The following is a 26,044-nucleotide window of genomic DNA, read 5'->3' as shown; positions in this document are numbered from 1 at the left end:
AGTTAGATACACTTTAGGGCGTGTAGACACATAGACTACACTACACACCCCCTAATTTTAACTACACACACATTTTATTGTCCTGAAGAAAGCCAGAATATTGATAAGGCACTGGCTGAAACATGTTGACACACTAAGGACGTAGGAGGTCGTAACCCGCCTCTAACGTCCCACAGCCTTATTTTTAACCGCTGACGGAGGCCCATTTAATAAAGTGTCCTCACCCTCTGGGACCCCCGCCAAGCCGTTTTAAACTCACAAACTTATCACCCTTCACCGCACACACAGTGACATACCTGCTCCGCTGTAATCAGGCGTCGTAGCACACCCGGGACACGCTAGGTGTCACTGGGTGGGCCCGATGATGAAGCATGCCACCAACTAGGTTGGTGGGTGAGGGCTTTCTAAAGACACCCAGCAGGTGCCACCACCAATTGACAAAACAATACTGAGTCACCATGATGGTTATAATATTAATGTCATGCTAACCCCATTCCTAGCTAGTCTCAAAAGGTGATGTGACATCAGGTCCTGTGCTGCAGCTTTGTTCAAAGACTGTATGATATCACTTTCACTACCAGTCTGTCAAATCCAGCTATGATATACTTCATAGGTGCAGCTCTGGGGAAGGGTGGGGTTTTCAGGAGGATTACCAGGCTGATCCAAGTGAGGGTCATGAGGGCAGAAAGATTTACTGTAGCCAGACATCATTACAAACAGAGGGTTTTCGTTAACCATTACTGACCACAAGTTTCTCTCCTAGGCAGCAAATCCCCTTGAAAGCGCAGTTAGAAACATCAAGTACTTGAGACCCGCCCTTGCATTCTCACAGCTTACAGCAGAGTATGTGCCATGGGACAATCACATGCTAACGATGAAGGGATTCACATGAGAGTAAACAGATAGATGGTAATGAATGGCACAAAGGCGTAAATAAAGTGTAAATGAGTGGCCAGACCGAGGCTCCTTTCGATTACGCATGAGTGCTGCCTGCCTGCTGCAGAGGCAGATTCACTCGTCATAGCGGGATCAGAATAAAAAGTACTCCAGCTGCTAGTGCTGCATTCTCAAAAGCTACTAATAATTTCGTGTCAGATTCTGCAAGCAAGAAAAATTATGCCCACGCCATCATGAAAAGCGAGGAAGAAAAAACACTGAATGTCAGACAGCACTTATGCTGAAAAAGGAAATACGTGCCTGCCATACAGTACACTAAGGCCCAAACCTACTATGTTTTTGCATCACTTTTGTGGCACAACAAGGAGGTAAAATAATTCTTGTCATTTACTAAGCCATGCAAAGCCACTTTACGTGGTTTGGTTAATTCATAGTGATGCAATGCAGCACATAGTGCTTCCTTTTGCTACTTTGGTCAGGTAGGAGTTACATCTATGAATCATGGGTGTTTCCTTGCATCCACCTAAGTATTTTGTCCCAAACTCAGATTTACAAAGACTTGTTAACCTTGGTTTGTGCCAAAATGTTGCGCTTACCCGACAGCGGCATAACAAGGAAAAATATGTTTATTAAGATGAATATGCTTCAAAGGATTGTTTTTGTTCAGGAAGGTGTCCCTTTCTGAACAAAAACAATCCTGCCAATAATGCACGCATTCTTGAACTACGGTGCAAGGGTGCCTGTGTTGGTGCTAGGCAGAGATGTTCTATATATTTGAAAATACAAATAATTTCTACCTCTTGCTTTCATGCAAAGTGGTGCAGAATGTTCCCTTGTTGTGCCGCTTTGCGTGAAATAATAGTAAAGGTTCCCCTAAATGGTTTACATTGGCACATAGATGACAGACATAACTAAAACATGGAGGAACTAAAGAACCAATTACTGATATCAACACACAGATGCAGAATGAAGATAGTGTGCTTTGTTGTGAAACGAGTAAGACCTCTGACCCTGGTCTCAGGCCTACGCTCTCCCCACATCCCGCTCCACCTGCGTCGCCGCTAAGCCCTCCTTCCCCCTCCTGTGAGGTTTTCGAGGCGGCTGTGTGCTCTGCCTGATTCCGCCACTTGTCCGCGCCCATAATTGCTGGTACTGTCTGTGTTGTTCTTAATTTTGCTGCGCCTGTAACTGCAGGTACCGTCTGTGTTTTTTCATAAAATGTTTGTCTTCAGTGTTTCTGCCTCATTGGTAGTGTAATTTTCAGTTCAGCATTGTAGTTCCCAGTCTCTCCCCGCTCCCTTCCCACCACTGCTGCCCCTGTGGCCCTGCCCCTCTGTACACGCCGGCTCCCCGCCTCCCAGCTGCTGTCCTTTCCACCTACCCTACTTAATGTCGGCCGCGCACAGCCGGTGGCGCCTAAGGCAAGCCTGTCTGCGCTCGTCCACGACCCGACGGTGACCGGGGCCAGGGACCCTGCATCTCGAACCCCCAGCACTGCAGCTCAGCCGCCTTCCACGCGCTCAATACAGGAAGACTCGGAGACTGCCTCCAAGCCACGCCAAACACAACCCATGTCCAGTTCTCCTGCCTCCACTGCCGCCAGACCTTCAACACCAACCCGGGCCGTCAAAACCACCGGCGACAATACAAACGATACCCTCAGCTGCATCCTCATCAACGTGCGTTCCGTGGAGATATGGAACCTACTTACCGCCCTCTCGCCTGACATCGCCTTCTTCACAGACACCTGGAACAACGCCACCTCCGCCCCCGACATCAACACCGCCATGTCCGATGGAAAATCAAGTGGAAGGATCGCCCAAACCACCCGGGAGGGGGCCTCGCCATCGCCCACAAGAACACCCTCCGCCTCACCACCTCCAGCGAGACCTTAACCAACGCCTAACACCTGCATTTCTAGATCAAAACCAGCCCCGGCTCCACACTCCGTAGAACCCCCATCTACAGACAGCCCCGGCATTGGCCCCCCTTGACCACTGCCATCACCGAACTCATCGCACCCCATGCCATCGCCTCAATGAACTACATAATCATTGGAGACCTGAACTTCCACCTCGACAACCCCAGTGACCCCAACTCCACCACGGTCCGGGACAACCTCACCAACATCGGACTCAAACAACTCAACCACACCAATACACAGGGCGGGGTACACCCTCGACCCCATCTTCACCTGAGGAAACAGCGTACACTTCAGCCACACTACGCAACCTCCTTGGACCGGCAACCACGGCGTACACTTCACCGTCGACAAGTCCAAGATACCCAAACCTGCCCCACGCCCACCACGGAGGAACTGGAGCAAGGTCACAGACGAGCAACTGAACTCCACCCTCACTCGCACCACAGTCAACCACACCACGGCAGCAGACGCAAACGTCACAGCCAGGGAACTTCACACCTGTATCTCCACCTGCACAGATGAGCTTGCCTCGCTACGCAACCCCGACAAACAATGACCCAGGAAAGCCGCCTGGTTCACCTCCGATCTCCAAGAGGCCAGACGCACCTGTAGACACCTGGAGAAGAAATGGAGAAACACTAAGACACCCGAAAACCACACCACCTACAAGAACGCCATGACGGACTACCACAACGGATCAGAACCACCAAGACGACTTTCATCCACACCAAGATCATCGCCAACTCCAAGGAACTCTTCAGTGTCATCCAAGAATTCACCAACCCTCGCAGCGAATCCTCAAGCATCATGCCACCCCAAGACCTCTGCGACAAGCTCGGAACTTACTTCCACCTCAAAATCGAAAACCTCTACGACAACTTCATCGACCATCAACCAGATGCCACAGCCACCCCGCCCCATAGACACACCAGCCAGCCCACCATCTCCACCTGGACGCCAATCACGGCCAAAGACACCACCTGGACCATAAAAGGCATCCACTCAGGGGTCCCCACCGACCCCTGCCCACCGCACAACTACCACAGAGCCGCCACCACCATCGCACCCGAACTACAAAGCACCATCACACCACCTTCGAAACAGGCATCTTGCCAGACGAGTGGAAACACGCAGAAGTCAGACCCCTGCTCAAGAAGCCTGCGGCTGACCCCACTGACCTCAAGAACTACCGGCCCATCTCGCTCCTCCCCTTCGCAGCAAAAGTTGCAGAGAAAAAACTCAACAGGGGACTGTCATGTTTCATCCAGGACAATGCCATATATTCGACCCATCCCAATCAGGATTCCGAAGAAACCACAGCACCGAAACGGCCCTACTCGCTGCCACAGAGGACATACACAACATCCTTGGCCAGGGCCACTCCACAGCCCTCATCCTCCATGACCTCTCAGCAGCCTTAGACACCGTCTCCCACCGCACCCTCCTCGCCAGTCTACACAATGCCAGCATACAAGGAACAGCCTTAGACTGGATCCGATCCTTCCTCATTGGAAGAAGCCAGAGAATCAGACTGCCACCCTTCCTCTCTGTCACCACGGATATCACCTGCATAGTCCCACAGGGGTCGTCACTAAGCCCAACACTCTTCAACGTGTACATATCCACCGGGCCGCCATCGTCTGAAAACACACCTCAACATCATATCCTAAGCTGACGACACCCAACTCATCCTCTCCCTCCCTAAACACCCCACCAGTGCCAGACCAGACTTCCAGAAAGGAATGCACGATGTAGCAGCCTGGATGACCAATAGCAGCCTAAAACTAAATGCCGAGAAGACGGAAGTCCCCGTATTCTGAACCACCCCCGCAGCATGGGACAACACCTGGTGGCCAACCGCCCTCGGATTGGGACCCACGTCTGGGCATACCCTGCCAACGTAAGGCAAACTAAGCGATACCAAAGGGGATGATGGACGGAGCGTTTGAGCAAATCAAACACTCACCCCCAGTCAACTGATCTGGGTTTAATCCATCACCATTCTTTAGCTCACTCCACCACCCCAGTTCAGACATGGCCATATGCAAATCAGTCTGACCCTGTGCCTCATGGGAACAGTCCAGCCCGACTGCCAAGCCATGTCTTCTCTGGACCGGAAACAAACATCCTGGGACTGGTTTTGGATTCATAATCCTCATTAGCCAGGCTATCTTGAATCCAGTGGTAGAGTGAGCAAGAGACCCAGGCCTGGGCATTGCCTGCCAACTTAGGGCGAACAAAGCGATACCAAAGGGGATAATGGACGGAGCGTTTGAGCAAATCAAACATTCACCCCCAATCAACTGATCTGGGTTTATTCCATCACCATTCATTAGCTCACTCCACCACCCCAGTTCAGCCATGGCCATATGCAAATCAGTCTGACCCTGTGCCTCATGGGAACAGTCCAGCCCTAAACTGCCAAGCCATGTCTTCCCTGGACCAGAAACAAGCAACCTGGGACCGGTTTCGGATTCATAATCCTCATCAGCCAGGCTATCTTGAATCCAGTAGTAGAGTGAGCAAAGGACCCACGTCTGGGCATACCCTGCAAACTTAGGGCGAACAAAGCGATACCAAAGGGGATGATGGAAGGAGCATTTGAGCAAATCAAACACTCACCCCTAGTCAACTGATTTGGGTTTAATCCATCACCATTCTTTAGCTCACTCCACCACCCCAGTTCATCCATGGCCATATGCAAATCAGTCTGACCCTGTGCCTCATGGGAACAGTCCAGCCCGAACTGCCAAGCCATGTCTTCCCTGGACCGGAAGCATTCATAATCCTCATCAGCCAGGCTATCTTGAATCCAGTGGTAGAGTGAGCAAGGGACCCATGTCTGGGCATACCCTGCCAACTTGGGGCGAACAAAGCGATACCAAAGGGAATGATGGTTGGAGCTTTTGAGCAAATCAAACACTCACCCGCAGTCAACTGATCTGAGTTTAATCCATCACCATTCTTTAGCTCACTCCACCACCCCAGTGCAGACATGGCCATAAGCAAATCAGTCTGACCCTGTGCCTCATGGGAACAGTCCAGCCCGAACTGCTAAGCCATGTCTTCCCTGGACCTGAAACAAGCATTCTGTGACCGGTTTCGGAATCATAATCCTCATCAGCCAGTCTATCTTGAATCTAGTGGCCATGTCTGAACTGGAGTGGTGTGGTGAGCAAAAAAACGATGGATTTAGGGCCAGATCTCTGTACTGGGGTGAATGTATGCCATTGTTCTGCATTCTGTCCATCAACTGTTATTTTTGTATTTGTCACCCCGAGTGGGACGGGTATGCTCAGACGTGAGTTCCGTGCTCTCCACACCACTGGAGTCAAGCTTTCCTCGCTGAAGACGACTGATAGCCAGAAACTGGTCCTAGGATGCTTGATTCCGGTCCAGGGAAGACATGGCTTGGCAGTTCGGGCTGGACTGTCCCCATGAGGCACAGGATCAAGGCTGATTTGCATATGGCCATGTCTGAACTGGGGTGCTGTGGTGAGCAACAAAACTATGGATTTAGGCCCATATCTCTGTACTGGGGTGAATGTATGACATCGTTCTGCATTCGGACCATCAACTGTTGTTTTTGCATTTGTCACCCCGAGTGGGATGGGTATGCTCAGACGTGAGTCCCGTGCTCTCCACGCCACTGGAGTCAAGCTATCCTGGCTGAAGACGGATGATAGCCAGAAACCGGTCCTAGGATCTTGATTCCGGTCCAGGGAAGACATGGCTTGAGAGTTCGGGCTGGACTTTTCCCATGAGGCACAGGGTCAAGGCTTATTTGCATATGCCATGTCTGAACTGGGATGGTGTAGTGTGCAAAAAAACGATGGATTTAGGCCAAGATCTCCGTACTGGGGTGAATGTATGACATTGTTCTGCATTCTGTCCATCAACTGCTGTTTTTGCATTCGTCACCCCGCGTGGGACGGGTATGCTCAGACGTGAGTCCCTTGCTCTCCACGCCACTGGAGTCAAGCTATCCTGGCTGAAGATGGCTGATAGCCAGAAACCGGTCCTAGGATGCTTGATTCCGGTCCAGGGAAGACATGGCTTGGCAGTTTGGGCTGGCCTGTTCCCATGAGGCACAGGGTCAAGGCTGTTTTGCATATGGCCATGTCTGAACTGGGGTGTGTGGTGAGTAAAAAAACGATGGATTTAGGCCCAGATCTCTGTACTGGGGTGAATGTATGACATTGTTCTGCATTCTGTCCATCAACTGTTGGTTTTAGGGTCGACTAATTATGCAGCAAGAAAAGCCAAATTATGTGGCGTAATGTGGCACATTTTATGATAGCATTACTTAATTATTTTGTGATTTTTAAACTTGTAAACAATGTCTGGACATAGGTTGTACCTCATTAGTATCAGTTTAGCAATCAAATATAGCAATACGCATTTGAAAGAGGACCAGCCAACCTTTGCAAAGGGCCTTGTACTGCACTGCAACATGTGTAGTTTTGTGTTAGTAACTTCTGAGCCATTTGACCTAGAAACATTTTTTTTAATCTGAAGCTTATGCAGAATATAGATATGTAGCAAATACAGTAAATTCTAGAATCATGAGAAAAACGCAGCAGCCGCACAATCGCATAATTCCAGTGGCCCTTATGCTTGGCACTGTAACAACATGCTAACATTACATTTCTACATGTCCTGCTAGTAGATACCATGCACACCGCCTTCTGGGCTACAATATTTATATAGGGTGACTTATTCATAATTAAAAGAGAGGTGTTCACCTGTCAAAAAGGGTTTATTTGACAGGTTGCAGTACATTTTCGGTTACAGTCAAGCTAAAGTAGTAGGCCTGAAGCCATGTTTGCGCTGCCACCATAGTGGATGGTACAATAGGTGCAGTAGTCTACTTTGACATTCAACTTCCAGGTCCTTGGTGCACTTTGTACCATATACAAGGGACTTATAAGCAAGTTTAATATGCCCATTAGGAATATGCTAATTTGGCTATGTTTATTTAATGAGGGGAGTACAGGTACGTTACTACTGGTAAGTAGAGGTAAAGTTCACAAAAGACACCAAAGATTTAGGGTCAAGCAAAAGGTCATGGAGTGACCATGCTGAAAATGTAGATTTCTTACAAGTGACATGCTTACTAAGTATTCAGTGACACATCATTAGAGTCGATGGTCAGGTTATACTACTTACTTCCTATCAAGTCTGTGGGGAACAAAGAGCATGCACATGCATCTCTGCTACTCCTTTGACTCTGTTGAATGGCACCATAAAATCAATGCATCCAGGCCTAGTTAATTGAGATGTTTCAAGTTCTTAAGGGATTAAACTGAGCATGCATTACCTTTTCATTTCATAATTGTTTCTGTTATCAACTCCTCCTTTTGTTCTCATGATACAGGACATCTTCTCCATTAGCAAACGATTGTCTCTTTCGATGATGGATAGGCGTTCCTCCTCTAACTGTGGGTATAAAAATCACAGACCTGTGAACTTTTAGGTCAAATTGCTGGCTTCATTCAGGTGTATTGAATGTCTGCTTATTTCTCAATTAAGAATGGTATTTGCATAGCTCAAAATATGTAAATTAAGGATCAGGGGTGTAGCTTGGTCAGTAGGATTGGAGGTGGGGGGTTAACTTCATATTTCCCAACAATCTCTCTTCTTAAAATGTATTATATGAGAAGCAGGACATGACAGGGTGTACGAGGCAATGAAAAGGAAAAGAAGTGTGGATTGTTATAAATACTTAAAAACCAACATTTTGTAAGCTAATCAACATTTTTGAAGGCGTTTAAGACAAGAGAGAATGTATGTGTTTTTTTCTTCCAGTGTGGACATGTAAAAATCAGAGGCGAAATCCGACAGATACCTCACAATATCCAACTGAAAGCACTTTTACCCAACTATTTACCATGGAATACATTTTTTAGGGAGTGTAACATCCCAAACACACCACATGAAGCTACACCCCTGTTAAGAATGTGTGAAATGGTTAGTGCTTCCTGGATAATCCAGAGATTGAGCAGAATTTTCTTTTTCGCCATCATCCCTGGGGACAGAATGATCTAGTGTGAGTTTGGCAGAGTACAATCAGGCTAAATAGAAGGGGTCTTGCGTATGTACCCCCAGTGGTGTTTGTGGAGGAGTCTCCAACCTGACTTGTGAGTGGATGTGGGCAAATGTGCCCCAACTGATATTTAGCAGTTATAGTCTGCTAAGGGTACATCTTTTCAACATTTGCTGCATGATGACCCTTTATTAGATTTTCACAACATTGCACGCACTTTTTTCACCCTCCCTAGAGGATCCACTCCCCACACACCTGCATGCATCATCCATCAGCCTTAAAAGATCTCCGATTAAGTGACCCTTCGGGGGGCCCGTAGGAAATTGCAGCGCCGGCCCTACGAGGAGCAACAGCCCGATGATGAAGCATGACATCCTTCGGGGTGTGTGAGGGCATCAGAGGACAATGAGTGGTCTTCCATTTCCTTGGTGGGCCCCTCACCTAGGTTTTTATTGCACTCCCTTTTTTCTTCTTTTTCTTAACTTGTCTTTTAAGGGCATGGGTGACTTTTTGCACCTAGCCATAGGAACAGTGTCCTCTTGTTGATTGATAAACAGTTAGAGGGAGCATGGACACTGTACCTTTATTAGCTCCCTGCCCCCCCCCCCCCCCCCTTGTGTTTGATAGACATCCTTATTCCAAGAACACCTCTGCAGCATTGAACTCCAAGCTACATTCCTAGGAAAAGCAACTAAAAAGTGCACTGAATTAAATCAAAACCTTGCTAGCTAAAACCTAGCATTTCCATTATGAAACCTGGAAAGATAAGACTCATACCCGGATCATGACTTGATTAGATTGTAATTAGCACTTGCAGATTGCGTAATAAATTTCGCCTTGTGGAAGCTACTCTGTTTTGTCTAGAAAACCTCATTTACTTTACTTATAGCCTTTGGGTCTAGGTTAGATTGCCTGCTGTCCTTCCGTAAGGCCATCAAGACCTACCTATTCCATACGATCTAGCCCTTGCTTTCTATTGGCACTGCTGCAAGTGCCGGGACGCCCCTTCACTGAGGCAGCTGCGTGCTATATAAAAATACCTAACAATAACAATAACAGTTTGCCGGGTTACCCACCAGTTTTGACATGCCCAGCTCTAAAAAATCCTTCCTGATATAACTGAGCCATGGTATAGCATAGGCATTGTCCAAAGCAAGACAGTCTTCCATTGCATCTCTCAATAGTTATGCCTTTGTGTTTCCCCAGACCCTGAGCCAGAATAATAGGGCCTCAACTTAATCTTATCAGCCAAAGGAGTCAAACCATCTCTGAAAGGTGCATACAAATAGGAGTAGATTAAGAACTGCCAGCGATCAGCACGGAAACTTATTTTCTACCTCCTGTAATGGCCCGGTACCTTTATATTCGCAAACTCCTGCTCAAGAAGTCGCCACAGAGAAATATTTGCACTTATAAATCATGATCATTTCTCTAATCGTTTTTTGGCTGAACCTTCTGGCAAAAGAAAAGACCGACACCCCAGCTTTTTTACTTTAGGCAGCCCTGGTATAATGCACATTTTCCCAGGATATATTTAATCGAAGGGGAGACCCAAATACGTAAAATCTTTACTCTTAAAAGATCTGTCACCCCATAGATAAAATAACCCAGTTTTCACATGTCTTGTGGCAATGCTGATTGCAAATGATTTGTGTACATTTGTTTTAAGGTCCAGATCCCCCATATACTTATTTAATTAATCTAAAAGAAACTGCAATCCATTAGCAGTCCTCAACATTAAAACCGCATCATCCAAATACAATAAAACTGGGAGAACTCTAGATTTGATTTTGGGCAGATCTTTCCTTACTTTGTCAGATGTGATTCTGAATCATTAATATATATCATGATTTGAACTGGTCGAAAACGTTATCTCTTTAAGTTGTTTGTGAGCCAAAGAATGTCTAAACATATCACGAGGGAAGTTTTTTGCCTTCTTTGTTTTTTTAACGCACGAGCACTTTATTGATCGCCATTTCTCCTATGCTGCATAGAGAAGCAGTAAATATTAGCACTTTACAATATGTCTGCCGCTATTTTCATGTACTGTTTGGCTTAGTCCTCTTTCTATTGTTGATAAGAGTTGGAGTTTAAATGGCGATTTTTTACAATGCACAATTGACACTGAGGAAGCCGTTTCACGGCGAAACGCGTTTGTCTTTTGATGGGGTGACGGGGGTCTGTCAATAAACCGAAAAAACATCCAGCTCCGAGTGCCGTCTGCTTTCTTGGATGCGAGCGAGCGTGCAGCAGTATTACGCGGCTCACCACCGCGAGACGAGAGCACCCGGGACGTGTTTGGAGCGACGGCGGTGATCGTCTTGTGTAGGAAGTTAATTTGGCCGTCCGCCTCGAGGGAACAAGGATTCATCACGGTGCCAGCATTTCGGAACCGACGAGAACGTAGGAACCACGGAGGAACCTGCGTGCAGCCTGCCCAATCCGTGTGACCGCGGAGTGCCGCCAGCCGCCGCGGACGTCGGAAGACGGTAAGAGCTGCTTGCACAAGTACCCGGAGAATGTTCTTTTAATTATTTCCCTCAGTCCCGCTGTGAGCATACTTGACAGACCCCCCTTGAGACTCTCTAGTAACCCCATACCAAGATATCGCTGAAATCAACACAGCGGTCAACGCTAGTGCCACGGACTCCCTCGACATTATGTCCCTGATTGCGGAAAGGGAGAAGGAGGCGGATGATGTTTTCAAAAGTTTGAATACCGTCACAAAAAGACCAGAAACTGCGAAGTCGTCCCAAGCACCATTGAACAACTTACAGACTTTGTTTCACCAACTTGAAAAAATCCAAGAACGAGAAATTAGGAAGTGGTGGGAAGCGACGTCATTACAGAGATATGTAGATTGTAATAGGGTCCCTAGAGGCCTACGCATCTTCACCATTCCTTCCTATGAAAACCCAGATCCCCAGCTGTTGAAAGACTGGGCAGCCTACACAGCTGATTCAAGCAAGGGCATGTTACTGTTGCTCATTAAGTATGCATGGAGCGATAGGGACAAAGCCCTTAATGAAATACAGAAAATAGAAGATCTAATCGCAAAAGAGAAAGACACAAAGAGCACCGAAGAATTACGTGCAATTATGCAAAAGCGTCTGAAAGAATATGAGGGCGGAATCAAAAAGAGGAAGCAAACGAAGTTCCAAAGGGACGAGCAAGACTACCTAACGGGCAGGATACTTACTTTTGCGAAGAAATTCGACGCAACACGAACAAGGCTGGCCCAGGGAACCCAACAGGCAAAACAATATGTTACCTCTGAATCTGAGGTCTCGGCATCTGAAGATGAGGCGCCCAGGACAAGCGGGCTACAAAACACGGGACCCACTCCAGAGGAGCCTTTTTTAGACGAATTTCAGGTCCTGCAGGAGACAAGACAGCGTCCCCCACCTCAGAAGGCGAAAAAATCTACAAAAAAAGGAGGAAAACCAGACGGGGCAGAAGGGGCCGCCCAAGATACTGCACCCATGATGACCTGAAGCAGGGGCAGGAGGGGAAGACGCTAAAGAAAGAAAACACCATAATAAACCTCTCTCAGAGAAAACTCACGACCTATGAGGAAAGAGTACTGAGTAGGGGTATGACTTTCTGTCCAACTGCCAAATTTGACCCCGTGGAAACGAGGATTGATATCTTCAAATTTGTTCGAAAATTAAAACTGGACAAAATCCATGCCAATCGTCCATCATCAGACCCAGCAACGAATACTGACTCTATGGACGGAACAAATAATGATCTCAGGGATGAAGATCTGTCCCTCCTCCAGATCACACACTCCTTAGCCGGCACTGAAGACCTACCGAGCTCAAGTGAGGTATTCAGGAGGGAAGAAATTACACAAAAACGGGATCCTAGCAACATCAAGAAAAAGTCGAGATTCCTACCTCATGCCACGCATGACGCCATTGATGTCTTCAATGATGCGGTTTTACAGGACCTGGAGAAATTAGCTGCCCAAAAAGTGGAAATTTCAAGTAAAAATTCCAACATCTCAAGTATGGAGTGGCAAGCCATAAGATCGCTCAAGGAAGATAACTTAATAGAGATCAAACCCTCAGACAAGGGAGGGAACATAGTTATCTTTGACAAGAATAAATACAAACTAGAGGCCCTCAGACAACTGGAGGACAGAGACTGCTACGAGACGATTAACAAGAAAGACTTTGAGCAATGTATCCTTGAATATCATGGACTTTTGAAAATGTGGCGAGATGACGGCATGTTGAGCAAAAATGAATATGAATACCTATATTGCGAACATCCAATCATTCCCACATTCTACCACCTGCCGAAGGTGCACAAAGACATCAGGCACCCTCCAGGAAGACCAATCGTCTCCTCAATTGGCAGTCTTTTGGAAGCAACCTCTAGATTCATTGATAACTACCTCTCTCCATTCGTCAAGGATCTTCCGTCCTTCGTCAGGGATACACAAGATTTCCTGAGGATAATTGATGGGATACACTGGGACACTGAGATGTTATTCATTACTCTAGACGTTGCAAACTTGTATACGTCCATAGGACATCAAGATGGACTCCAAGCGATCGAATGGTTCCTAAAAAAGAAGAACATGCAATTTCACCAACATAATCGCATGTTACTGAGAATGACTGAATTCTGTCTCTTTAACAATATCTTTCTGTTTGCAGGTACATTATACCGTCAAATCAGGGGGACCGCCATGGGCACGTGCTTCGCCCCCAGCTACGCGAACCTTTTCGTGGGCTGGTGGGAGAAGCACGTGGCCTGGGGGGGGACCAACGAGTACTGTCTTGACCATATTATGGTCTGGACAAGGTACATAGATGACCTGTTTGTTGTGTGGCGGGGCGACAGACCCTCGGCTGAGAGGTTTGTGGCAACGCTCAACAACAACAGTCTAAACCTGAGGTTTACCAGCGAAATAAGTGAGAGGTCAGTCCACTATCTAGATTTAGAGGTATTTGCGGCAGGGGGTAGTATACAAACCAAACTCTACCGCAAACCTACGGCAGGAAATGCCGTACTTCACGCTGCCAGTCACCACCCCAAATCAATGGTGAAAAACATCCCATATGGCGAACTATTGCGCATCAAACGGAATTGCTCTGAAACCAGCGATTTCCTAGATGCACAAGAGGCAGCGATATCTAGATTCCAAGAACGGGGCTACTCCAAAACATCTCTAGTAGCAGCCTCAAAGAAAGTGGAATAGAAAGACAGAAAAGACCTCCTGGTAACCAAGAACAAACAGGTAGAGACAGAATCCACAACAAGGATGATAACAACTTACAACATGAGATCAAAAGAATTGGTCCAAATCTTTAATAACAACTGGCATATTCTGACTACAGACAACATCTTGAAGAACAGAATATCGCCTAGACCTTTGATCACATACAGACGTTGTCAGTCACTCGGTGATCATCTGACCAGGAGTCACTACACTGAGCCCCCTATAGCGCCAAGATCCAAACCCATACAAGGTTTTTATCCTTGCATGCACTGCAAAGCGTGCAAGTATAGCCAGAAGAAGACCAAATATGAGGGTAGACCGAAAGATCCACGACCAACCAGGAATATCACGAAATTCCTGAATTGCAACTCGGAATTTGTTGTATATATTCTGGTTTGTCCGTGCTCCAAGAGATACGTTGGTAGTACCATCAATCCAGCGAAAAAGCGTATCTTGGAGCACATGCGTGCCATCACAAATAGGGATAAGAACTATCCGGTGGCACGCCACTTCGAGACCCACCATAACAGCAACAGGGATCTCTTGTCATTCTATTTAATTGATCAACTAGGGAGACAAGAAAGGGGTGGTGACAAGATCAGAACCCTCAGGGCTATGGAATCCAAATACATCATAGACCTTTAAACAATGAAACCGACAGGTCTTAACAATGATGAGGAACTTTGGGTTCATCTGGATTGATCAATAGGGGTATCTCTTTTCAAGTAACATTATGCAACTTCTGAAAACAATATACGACAACATCATCTGCCGCATTTATCCCTGCACATAGTATATATGTCAACAATGTACTTACATCAGGGAGTCACATGCCCATACAGGGCTAAATGTACAATAACGAAAAACAAACATGTCCATCCAGGGCGTTATAGCAACTTAAGGACTCACACACATGTACGAAACAACATGAAAGAGAAAGACCATATGTACACGATGCACTTTGATATATGACTGTGTAAAGAAGGTTGAATTACATCTATATTTCCCTTCAGTGAATTACGTGGTTCCCCATATAGATCACCTTGCGGGGGACACTCAATGATATTTATTAACAGCATCTTGAATTTAAAAGTATCACAATATATATATATTTATATTGATACAATGTATAATTGTACATATCATGATTTGAACTGGTCGAAAACGTTATCTCTTTAAGTTGTTTGTGAGCCAAAGAATGTCTAAACATATCACGAGGGAAGTTTTTTGCCTTCTTTGTTTTTTTAACGCACGAGCACTTTATTGATCGCCATTTCTCCTATGCTGCATAGAGAAGTAGTAAGCATTAGCACTTTACAATATGTCTGCCGCTATTTTCATGTACTGTTTGGCTTAGTCCTCTTTCTATTGTTGATAAGAGTTGGAGTTTAAATGGCGATTTTTTACAATGCACAATTGACACTGAGGAAGCCGTTTCACGGCGAAACGCGTTTGTCTTTTGATGGGGTGACGGGGGTCTGTCAATAAACCGAAAAAACATCCAGCTCCGAGTGCCGTCTGCTTTCTTGGATGCGAGCGAGCGTGCAGCAATATATATATATATATATATATATATATATATATATATATATATATATATATATATATATATATATGGTAGAAAAATGGAGCCATCACCCACCCTGTGACCGTATATTCTGGGAGAATTCCCCATCTTTGCCATACCTGACCCATATAATGGTTTCCCAGTGATCCTTTGTATTAGCCCTATTAAGCCCAGGTCAATTACAATGTTGGCCATGCTATCCGAGATCTTCACCCTGTTAACCATATTGAAGACAGAGGAGAGGTCCATAAACGCAAGGTGAATGGAAACTCTGTTCGCCTGAGCATGCTTACCATTGATCAACTGTAGGTTAAGGCACTGCTCAACAGTGTCAACCCCTGGGCGGAAACCATACTGAACACTTGATACACATTGATTTTCCTGCAGCCAGACTTCCAATTTGGATGCAAGGATCCTTCTTAAAATTTGTAAAGAGCTGTCCAGGAGGGAAATCGGGCAATAGCAGGCCAGTGAGTTATATTTCCCTTTTTGAAAATGGGCACAACTATGGCTACACTCCAAGTAGGAATAAGATCCCCTTTTATTGACACCTTGAAAACACTAGTTAAGGTGGGGGCCCAAAGCAGTACATTTTCTTTAAAAAATCCCATCTGGAGCTAGAGCCTTTCCTGCAGGGCTATGAGTAATTGAAGTGATGACATCCTTTATTTCAATAGAATTGCTCAGGGCATCATACATTTCTGAGTTATGGGCTTCTACTTCACTGATGTCTCTGGTAATGGCTACATTGACAGGATTGAAGATGTTACTAAAATGGTCATCCTCGCGTCCGTTAACATAACTGTGCGTAGTGTCTGTTTTTACTAACCCGTAAAGAAAGGTTGGTTAACCAGCCTCCAGAAGGCAACACTGTGCCTCAATCTGGCAGTCTTTTCCAATTCTTCCCAGGCAACCAATCGCAGCTCAGATCTCCTGGCCCTCAGAGTTGCTTTATAGGACTGCCATGCATTCAAAATGTCTTTCCTTGAGCGAGCAGTTTTCAACTTTTATGGGCCAAATTGCATGCATGGTTAAACCAACCAAAAGGGGGCAATGGTTTAGCAGCTCTATTACACCAAAACCTTCATCAACTTCAGCACAAAGGGCTCTAAAAGCTTCACTAATAGACCTGGGGGGTTCCTCTGCCAAAGTCAATACTGAATTAGAATGCAGATTATCCTTGACCAGATTAGTCAGGAAGGACCCTTCATTTAGCGCCTCTCATTTTATTCTTAGGCCCTTATTATGCGAGTTGGTTAATGTTAAGTTCTCCTGACTCTGTGCATTACTCCCCAGTTGCAGATCAAGGGCCAATACCAGGGGTTTTGATTACTCAGAAAGGAAGCACTGAGCTCATAACCCAAAAACAGTATATGTGGGGAGCAGAGTAGATCCGTCTGCTCTGAATTCTTTGCCAAAAAACAGGTTCCTGGAGACTATGATCACATTCAAATATTCCCCAATTGGCGAGTAAAAGAAATGCGGGGAGTCTCCCCCCCATGCCTGTCTTTAGTTCCACAGGGTGATGGTTCATTATTGCCTCTCTGCTTAATGTTAAAATTGCCCGCCCATGCCATAAGCACTCCCTATTGAAGTTCTCCGTAATGGTTTCTGGGTCAGTCTCCACACCCTCGATTTCCTCCATCACTCCTGAGTCAAACACATCGAATGAGTATGGGATCTGTAATCATTTCATCTGAAAATGGGATGAAAGACAAATAATTCTAGACGAGATGCCTATAAGACTAACAGACATTAAAATAACAAGCACCCCCTTTGCCTGCCCTGAGCTAGATGGGGAGGGGGGGGGGAGTGGGGTCTGCGCTACAGAAGGAATAGAAACCATCTGCATCAAAATCGTCAAGGGATCATGTTTCTGCAGTAATATGACATCTGCTTTTCCCTATTTCAGAGATCCAATCAGGACTTACGAGCTTATAATGGAGACCAGCAATATTCCAAGACAGGAACTTTAGCCCCTGCCTTTCTGTCCCAGAACATCCAGAGCTATCAAGGTTAGGCACAGAGGCCCCTGAGACCGTACAGAGACCGTTCTCCAAGGGCTCCTCCTGCCTCTAAGGCACATGAACCCCCAGCCCCATCATGCCCAGTTGAGATCCAAGCTGCATAACCCCTTCTGGGCTGTGAGGAAGTCTGTCCTGATATTCTAAGGAGGCAAGTGGTTCATAAATGTTCCACCATTCAACATTTAACTCTTGACTCACATCCCCTGGCTGACAAGAACTTTCTTGCATTGGTCTGGGAGGAAGCACCATTGACCGGACAAAAATATCCCAACGGCAAACCCTGAATGGACCCCGCGTACCAACATTGAGAATAGAAAAACTTTAATAATGATTTGGGGCCAGATGTAGGAGCCCTAATACCGGTTGGTAACGGCTGCCGAATTCGGCAGTTACCGGCCGGTATTAGGGTTTTCTGATGTAGGGGGCCTATATTTTACCGATTCTGTAAATTTACTGAATAGGTAAATTTACAGAATCGGTAAAATACCAAATCGGTATATATACCGATTCGGTAAATCCATATGTAGCTGGCACTCCTAAGAGTGCCACAGGCCCTTCAGAGTCTGTATTTTATCACCCAATCCTATTGTGTGGTAAAATATCGAATTCAGGTGTGCATGCACATCTGTGCATGCACACCTGTGCAATGTGACCCACAGACATGCCCTTAGGGCATGTATGTGTGCCACATGGCACACAAGCCTGTACTTGGGGTGCTAGAGGGTGTCAAAGTGACACCCCCTGCACCCTTGCAGGATTCGGTATTTACCGATTCGGTAAATACCGAATCAGTATTGCCCATTGATTCCTATGGGCTTCAAGGCCCATAGGAATCAATGGGCAATACCGATTCGGTATTTACCGAATCGGTAAATACCGAATGTTACAGATTCGGTAAATTAGATTTTTGATTTACCTACATCTGCCTCCTTCTAATTTACCGATTCATAAATACCGAATCGGTAAAATTCGGTATTTATGAGTCGGTAAATTAGATTTACCTACATCTAGCCCTTAGTGACTTAAAGTTCATAATGAGGCAGTAACCAAGAACTTCCTTCTTGCCAGGCCCAATCCAGGGCGTTCCTCTGATCATTAAAATCTCCCTAGGAAAGTCAATTGGCCAGCCGGATTTGCCCTTTAACTAACAGGTTACTATATTTTTCAGCACAGAATAACTTTCTCTCGTAAGCGGGGCTACAACCAGAACGTATTTCAGCACCAGGTGTCCACTCAGGCGGGAGCTGAGGAAAAACGTTAGCTGGTCCATGCCCTGTAGGCTCAAATGCCCCTTTGATTGTGATTCAGGTTCTTCACTGCCCTCTGGTCTACACTAAGGGCTGATTTCCCTCCTCTCATAGTTGCTCCCAGCCCACCCTCCTTGATCGTGTAGACATTAACTTGAAATACTGGAGTTTTCAGACACTGGCAAAGAGTTAGGTAACAGAGGAGTCATTTGAGGGACAACCCGGGGTGCTGTGCGGCGTGGGGTGTGGCAGCGCACTTCAAGGGCATGGCTCCTTTTTGCCAGCTCTTTCTCGATATTATCAAGGTGGTCAAAAATCCGATTTATTATCTATCACAGAAATCAGAATTCGATTGCACCGATCTTCCACTGACTCAGAGGCCCCAGTCCCCACCTTCCCCCTTGATTGGGGACCTGAGCATAACAGTTGGGGTGGCAATTGAATTGATGTGCTGGGGCACTGTCTCTTGAATTGCCCCTCACAACTCTCTGTCTCTTCTCTGCTTGCCCTCTTGTTTTGATGCCATTGGAGTGTGTTTGAAATTGGGATTCTGTCCCCTACAGATACCCAGCGGGCTCTCCACCTGGGAAGCTAACTCCACTAGTGGCAATGCCTGAGGTGTCTGGCCTTACCTCTGACATACAGGAGACTAGACCCACATTGGCAGTTGGCACATCAGGCAAAAACAGTGTGTCATGAATGAGGAAAGTGAGAAGTGTATCTCTGCCAAATTGATCTCTTTACTAATCACCCCCCCTCCTCTGCAGCATAAATCCATCCAGAGTAGCTCCCTGTGTGGGTAAAGGGGGGATCTCAGAAGATTTAAATTTTCCTATATTGTCACAATGATGGGAAAGGCAGACTTGGATAAATCCTTAAAGAGAGCCAAGGATACAACAGTACCTTGCAATTGATGTAAAGTGGGTTGGCGTTGCCCAGCCTCTTCCAGCTGCTGATAGGTGCAGAGCTGCCCACTCTTGGCCCGGTGTTCGCCAGGGAACCATTCATGGGACCTTAGATACCCTAAGATCTGTAAATATCTGCTATATATGGGCATCTCAAGGGCCCCATGCCACATTCTGCACGGAGCTATCCATTTGTGTGACGCTGCTGCTCCGCAACAGCCCCGGTTAAAATACACAACCTCAGCAAGACCAATGCTTGTAAACCTCTTGGATTAACTATACTATAACAATCTTATTCTGCAAGCAATACATTTTTTAGCATGTAATAACCATGTACCTGGTAGTATCAGGACAGAAGACAAATAAAGTTTGTTAAAACTAATAGGATTACCAATAAAATGAACCCACTGCTTATACCTTCAACTTCTTCAGCTTTAGATTTAGATGACCATAGGTTCGTGGAGAACTTGCATCCACCATTGGTTTAGCAGTCTGGACCTGTAACGAGCAGAAAATAAAATGTTTTTCCTTTTGTGAACAATGTACTTTTCAAGTCATATTATGGCAATACCATACTTTTTCAGCAACAATTTAAAAAAGGTTATCCGTGTGCTCTTGGCGCTGTTGGTCTAACATTCCTAACAAATGTAGTGATTTACGTCAGTGATATGTTTTAGTCCTCCTAGAAGTAAATATTGGTAAAGATGCGCTACAACGGAAAGTCTACCATTAAAGAGGCTGATGAGTATAGGAATTCAAGGCAAACTTTTACATATGGGAAACTTTATGGGATGTAAAACTAATTTTACTGGAAGTCAGTCAAGTGTTTTTATACCCCTGCCTTCCCATGATCTCTTCTTCACACCTCTCAACTGAAATAATATGTGTTGCTTCGTTTATGACATGTTAAGGAAGGGAAATGGATCCAGTGATATCAGCAAGATGTATACACCCAGAATTATCTTAAGACTTTCTCCCTGAATGACATCTCCCTGAACTCCAATACCTAAGAAAAATTCAAAAATGGATTACCAATTATCACCCAAGACTCAAATGCATGAAAATAGAATTCCTGACAATCGCCCTGCAAAAACCTACCTCTCCAAATGTGCTGCAACTCGTTCTCCTCTGGATTATAAACCGGTTATTGTGGATAAAGCTAAATGTTTGGGAGTCATCCTTGACCAACAGCTATACCTACAATGTACAATATCCGCCATGCCCAAGATCACGTGCTACCACCTCAGACTGCTCAGGAGTGTCAAGCATTTCATTTCTGATCAAGACCTAATGTCAGTTGTACAGGCACTCAATCTCTGCAGACTGTACTGATGGAGCAGATTTAATCTGCAGTCAGGCATTGTTTATTTTTGTGCTTCAGACAGACTGCATTTAAATTGCCACGCACATTTTGGTGCAAGTTAAAAACATGGCACATGAAAAACATGAAAGTGAGGCCTATTCAGTCTGAAATGCTTTTGCTGAATTAACATGTGTTTTTGCAGTGTGGAGAAAAACTTGTGATAAGTGGCCTTTTTAGCTTTGAAGATTAATAGAATGTGTTTCTCCCTTCCCAGCTCATCCCTTGTAATCTAAATTCACTTTCCCTGTCTTAAAAGACTTTGACTTGTTGCATATTTTGATAAAAATTTTCAGTTAAAAACACCTCTTTTTATATTGTGTGTGAATTAATAATGCAGCAAACACTACAAATGGGGCTAAATGCTTTTTTGCATGAAAAGCTATCTAAAACACTAAAGCATGTTGCTGTGTGCGTTGTATTAACTGTGTGTGCGTTTAAAATTTACACTAAAGCATAAAAATGCCAAGTTGCACATTGCACATTTTTGCATGTTGTCATAAATAATAGAAAAGCTGCTTTTCACTAATTGCTTGGCTAGGTAAACATTTATAAGGGGTATTAGTATGAGGGAGGGAAACATAATGGGCTGATTTACATGAAATTAATATTCTCTTTGTGTTTGTTTTATTTTTGGGCCTACCATTAAATGGCTGCCTATGAATCCAGCAAGGCTATGGCTTGCTTTGAAAGAGAAGAGAGCATGCGCAGACTGTACCAGCTTTCATAAAGAAGTCAAGGACACTTTAAACTTTGGACATTCTTGTGATTGTGCCAATGTACCAGTTAGTTAAAATATCCGTCCTACTGCACTGTGAAAGGAAGGAAGAGAATTAGAATGAAACATTTTAGCTATCAATTGTTGCAAACTTATAAAATGTATTTATTATGTATGATTCTTTCGTTAAAACTGGTATAGTCAGGATTTTTAGAATGAGTCAGGGTAGTGAGAACTCATGCTATTGTGGCTGACCAATCACGTACAGGTTTTCCTGAAGATGCAACATTTTTGTGTAGACACCCAAGAATTAGAGTATAAATAATGACCTCTCTGGAGGGGTTTTGGCTTCTAGGCTCATATGGCTTTTTTGCTCATAGGGCTTTCTTAGCTCACCTGGCTTCTTGCTCATTTTGGCTTAGGCTTTGCTTCATTCTATGGGTTAGGTATGAGATCGTTAAGGGTACAGCCTTGGGCGTCCGAGGAGAGTCAGGTGGGGGTTCCCTGGTGATTTTTTCCAAAGTTCTTGCACGTCATATTTTGGCACAGCAGGCGACATTCCTTTGAAATTGGTGAAAGAGGGGCTCTCCCACTCCTTGCTTGCTCTTTAGACACAGACAGGAGCAGAGTGCAGCTGATTAAGATAGAATTAGATGCTAATCTTTAGGTTTATGCTTTGACTAATTAATTAGGACTGAAAAGATTTATTTGACTTATGCATTTATTTCTCTTAATGGGAGATTTTTGCCAACTATTTAATTATTGATTAGCTTTGCAAGACTATTTTTCTTAGAAACTCTTTAAGAGTTTTGACTGATATTTTGCGCCACATTTTCTTTCCTACATGTAATGCTTATGTTCAGACTATAATGTGTTCTGTATTAATGCTATTTTTCCTGTTTTCCAAATTCTGTACCCTGATTGATATTTTACTAATGAATAAAGGGTCAGAGAAAAACTTAACTTTTGACTAGAAAATAAAACCCTTTAAAAAATACTCAACAACTCTCTTTATTTGCTTGAATAATAATTGGATTTTTGACTGTTCATGAATATTTAAACTCTCCTGAAGGTAATACATGGTGTGAAGGGCCCAACACCTTTTGCAGCGGTAAAATAGAGGTAGCATGAGGGTTTTACTTTGAGAAATTACCAGAAGAAATTACCACTCCATCAGTTGTTGGTAATCAGAGGATGGTCATTATTGATTAGTTTGGTGATTAATGATTATTGATTTTACCATCAACTATTCAACTAATGGATCATTAACCTTAGGAAGGAAGTACAATAATTGCCAAAGTTAGATAAATGTCCAAGTCCTGATTCCTGATTCCAATGCTCAGAACCTGAAGACTGGCAAAGCAGTACTGGAAGGTGATGCAAGAAGTGGTGCGAGTATCAATAGGGTTGTGAAATGTTGTTAATGTGCTAGGATGTACTTTTAAAGTACTGAAAATATTAAGTTTTTTTTACTGTTGGTGACATTTTGCTCATTTTGAATTGATGGTGTTATTGATTATATTGGTAATTTCATAGGATATAATTTTTTGGTTATTGATTACATGTTTTAACTCTTTATGTTAAGTTAGTGTCTTGTTCTATGTTGTCTGAACACACAGGTATGCACACCTGTGGAATCCCGGGAAGGAATAGCGGGTGGTAAATGGAAGCCACACTGTACTGAGGTTACTCGTCTGTTGGAGTAACACTGAGAAGCTAGGTAGGGCTGGCAGTGTTAAATTAGGGACTATTTTCTGTGTGAGTGATTGATAGCAAAGAGTTTGCTGGGGAAACTTTGGTATGATATCACCTAGAAAGGGTCACACTAAAGGAGTAGCAGGTTCTTCTGAGCTTGATTGATAGCAAAAGGGTTCGCTGGTGAAACTTTGGCCTAAGATATATCCTGAAGGATAAGTCCAAAGGAGTAGCAGGTTCTTCTGAGCTTGAGTGACAGCAAAAGGGTTCGCTGGTGAAACTTTGGCCTAAGATATATCCTGAAGGATAAGTCCAAAGGAGTAGCAGGTTCTTCTGAGCTTGAGGGAAAGTTAAGCGGAAGGGATTTACCTGAAGTGTTTGAAGAGTAAACAGAAAGTCTTACTTTGTGAAGGGTAAGCGGAATGTGTTACTCGCAGTGAATATAAATCTGTCCTTTATTTAGTGGAACAGGCAGAGTAGCAAATGTATTTATGTTGTTACTAACAGTTATTGATTAAGAGAAATTTGCAGTAAGATTTTGTGGAGGGTCAGTGGTAGGAGTAAAACAGACTAAAATTGAGACTGACAGCTTTGTAAAAGAGAAATTGCATTGAACTATTGCAAAAATGAAAATGTTTGAAGGTTGTTAGGAGGTAAAGTGAAAATCGTTTTTTATTGGTGATGCTCCTGAAGGAACACCTGTGCATTTTATGTCTACCAATGTGGGACAAAATAAATGTATGTGGGTTCACCAATGGTGCAAGATTACTAAAAAAGAGGGTGTTTTGAGCTTTCCAAAAGATGGTACTTTTGAATTGCAAATTATTGACAAATTAAGGGAAGTGTTATGTGAAATAAAGACACCATCTAAAGCTGCACAATGTGAGGCCTTAAGCCTGTGGGAAAAAGCAGCAAGAGAGAAAGCAAGTGAGAATAAAAAGGTAAAGCACCAAATGCAGGAGAAGAGAATTAATGATGATAAAGAGCTTCAAATAAATAATGATTCAGGTGATGAAATAATGGATGCATTGTTAACTGAGTGTCCGCCACTTTATGTGGTTCCCATGAAAAATACTGAAAATAGTGTACCAGTAAGTACTGCAGTGGCTACTGTTTCTGTTGAACAGTGAAAAACACAGATTGAGAAAACTGTGCAAACATTTCAGATTGACCCATTACCTGTTGATTCAGCACTGACAGTGATACCTGCAGGTGTTACTGCTTCAAATGTGCCTGATTCAGTTCAAGAATTGCTAACTGCAGATGCACAGATAATGCCTAGAAAAAATATGACTATCCCAATTAAAATGGTCCCTACTGAAAAGGTTCAAAGAGCTGCAGAAGGAGTGATTATGGCAGAATTTATTTCAGAAACTCAGAATTCACAGATTGTTGAACATAAATTACCCCAAGCACTGAAAGGTGAGGGAAAATGGCCTTTACAACATCTACAGCTCAGGATAAAATAAATATGTTTGAAAATGGGATTTCTCAAACCTGCTTTGAGGAAGCAGCAGTGATTAAAAGGATAGAAAACATGGGAGAACATATTAACAAATGCCCTGAAAAAGAGAGACAACTTAGTGTTGTAAATTCAGCACTTCAACATGGAGAAAATAACAGTCCATGCTGTTTAAATTATGAAAATGTGAACCAGTGTCAGGAAAAAGAATTAATTTCCCTGAGTAAGGAAACAGCTGTATGTGCATTAACTACACATAATGGCCTGATAGATTTGGCTCAAAAGTATGAAATTGATGTTTCAGGAAGTTTTCCATCTCAGAAAAGTTTAGGGTACACATGTATGATGAAGCTAATGGGAACATGTGTTCTTCAGGAATGCAATTGCACATTGCAGAAATAAAATATATATTTAAATGCAATGTGTTTGAGAAATTAGGAGACAAATGGGCAAGAAAACATGAGAAGAAAAAGAAACCATCAGACATAGCAAGGAAACTGGATAAGGAAAAGAAGCCACCAGATTTAGTTGAGAAAAATATTAAGCAGAATGAGGGAGAAGCTTTTGCTTACTCATTGAGAGAAATGGTGGGAGAAGTGCATTTTCATATGCCACAGAATAAAAGTGAACTTGCAGCATTTCTGAACACATTTCCACAATTGAGAGACAGAATTATGCTGTGGTACCCACAAGTTGATGGATTTGTTGAAATATTAAAAGAGTTGTGCATTAATTTGGAAATGTTCTTTTACATTGCCATGCAGAATGAATTGTGATTTGAATCAAAAGTTATTCAATGGCCTAGTGAAGAGGAAATGAAAAGGGTTTGCATGAATGCACCATCATTTTCTGTTGATATGGAGGAAAACATAGCAGTGATTACTTTCCTGAAGGGTGGAGTGCCAGCAAAGGATGTTGATTGGGTACAGATTAAAAGAACACAGGTTGGAAGTAAAGGTGTTT

At 44.1% G+C, this 26,044-nt stretch overlaps 1 protein-coding gene across 2 annotated transcripts in view; it reads right to left on the bottom strand.

The window, feature by feature from the left end:
* Positions 1–26,044, bottom strand: part of CFAP97D2 (CFAP97 domain containing 2) — a 136,809-nt gene that overhangs the window by 16,907 nt on the left and 93,858 nt on the right. For both annotated transcript variants that reach the window (XM_086934579.1, XM_086934580.1), the window contains exons 2-3: positions 20,264–20,344; positions 8,142–8,260 (exon numbers count right to left, since the gene is read on the bottom strand). In XM_086934579.1, the coding sequence (XP_086790705.1) occupies positions 8,142–8,260; positions 20,264–20,344 (200 nt within the window). The remainder of the gene's footprint in view (positions 1–8,141; positions 8,261–20,263; positions 20,345–26,044) is intronic.

This window comes from Lissotriton vulgaris, chromosome 8, assembly GCF_964263255.1.
Source record: "Lissotriton vulgaris chromosome 8, aLisVul1.2, whole genome shotgun sequence".
NCBI lineage: Eukaryota > Metazoa > Chordata > Amphibia > Caudata > Salamandridae > Lissotriton > Lissotriton vulgaris.
The sequence above is the reverse complement of the archived record's forward strand: the minus strand, read 5'-3'. Positions and strand labels throughout refer to the sequence as shown.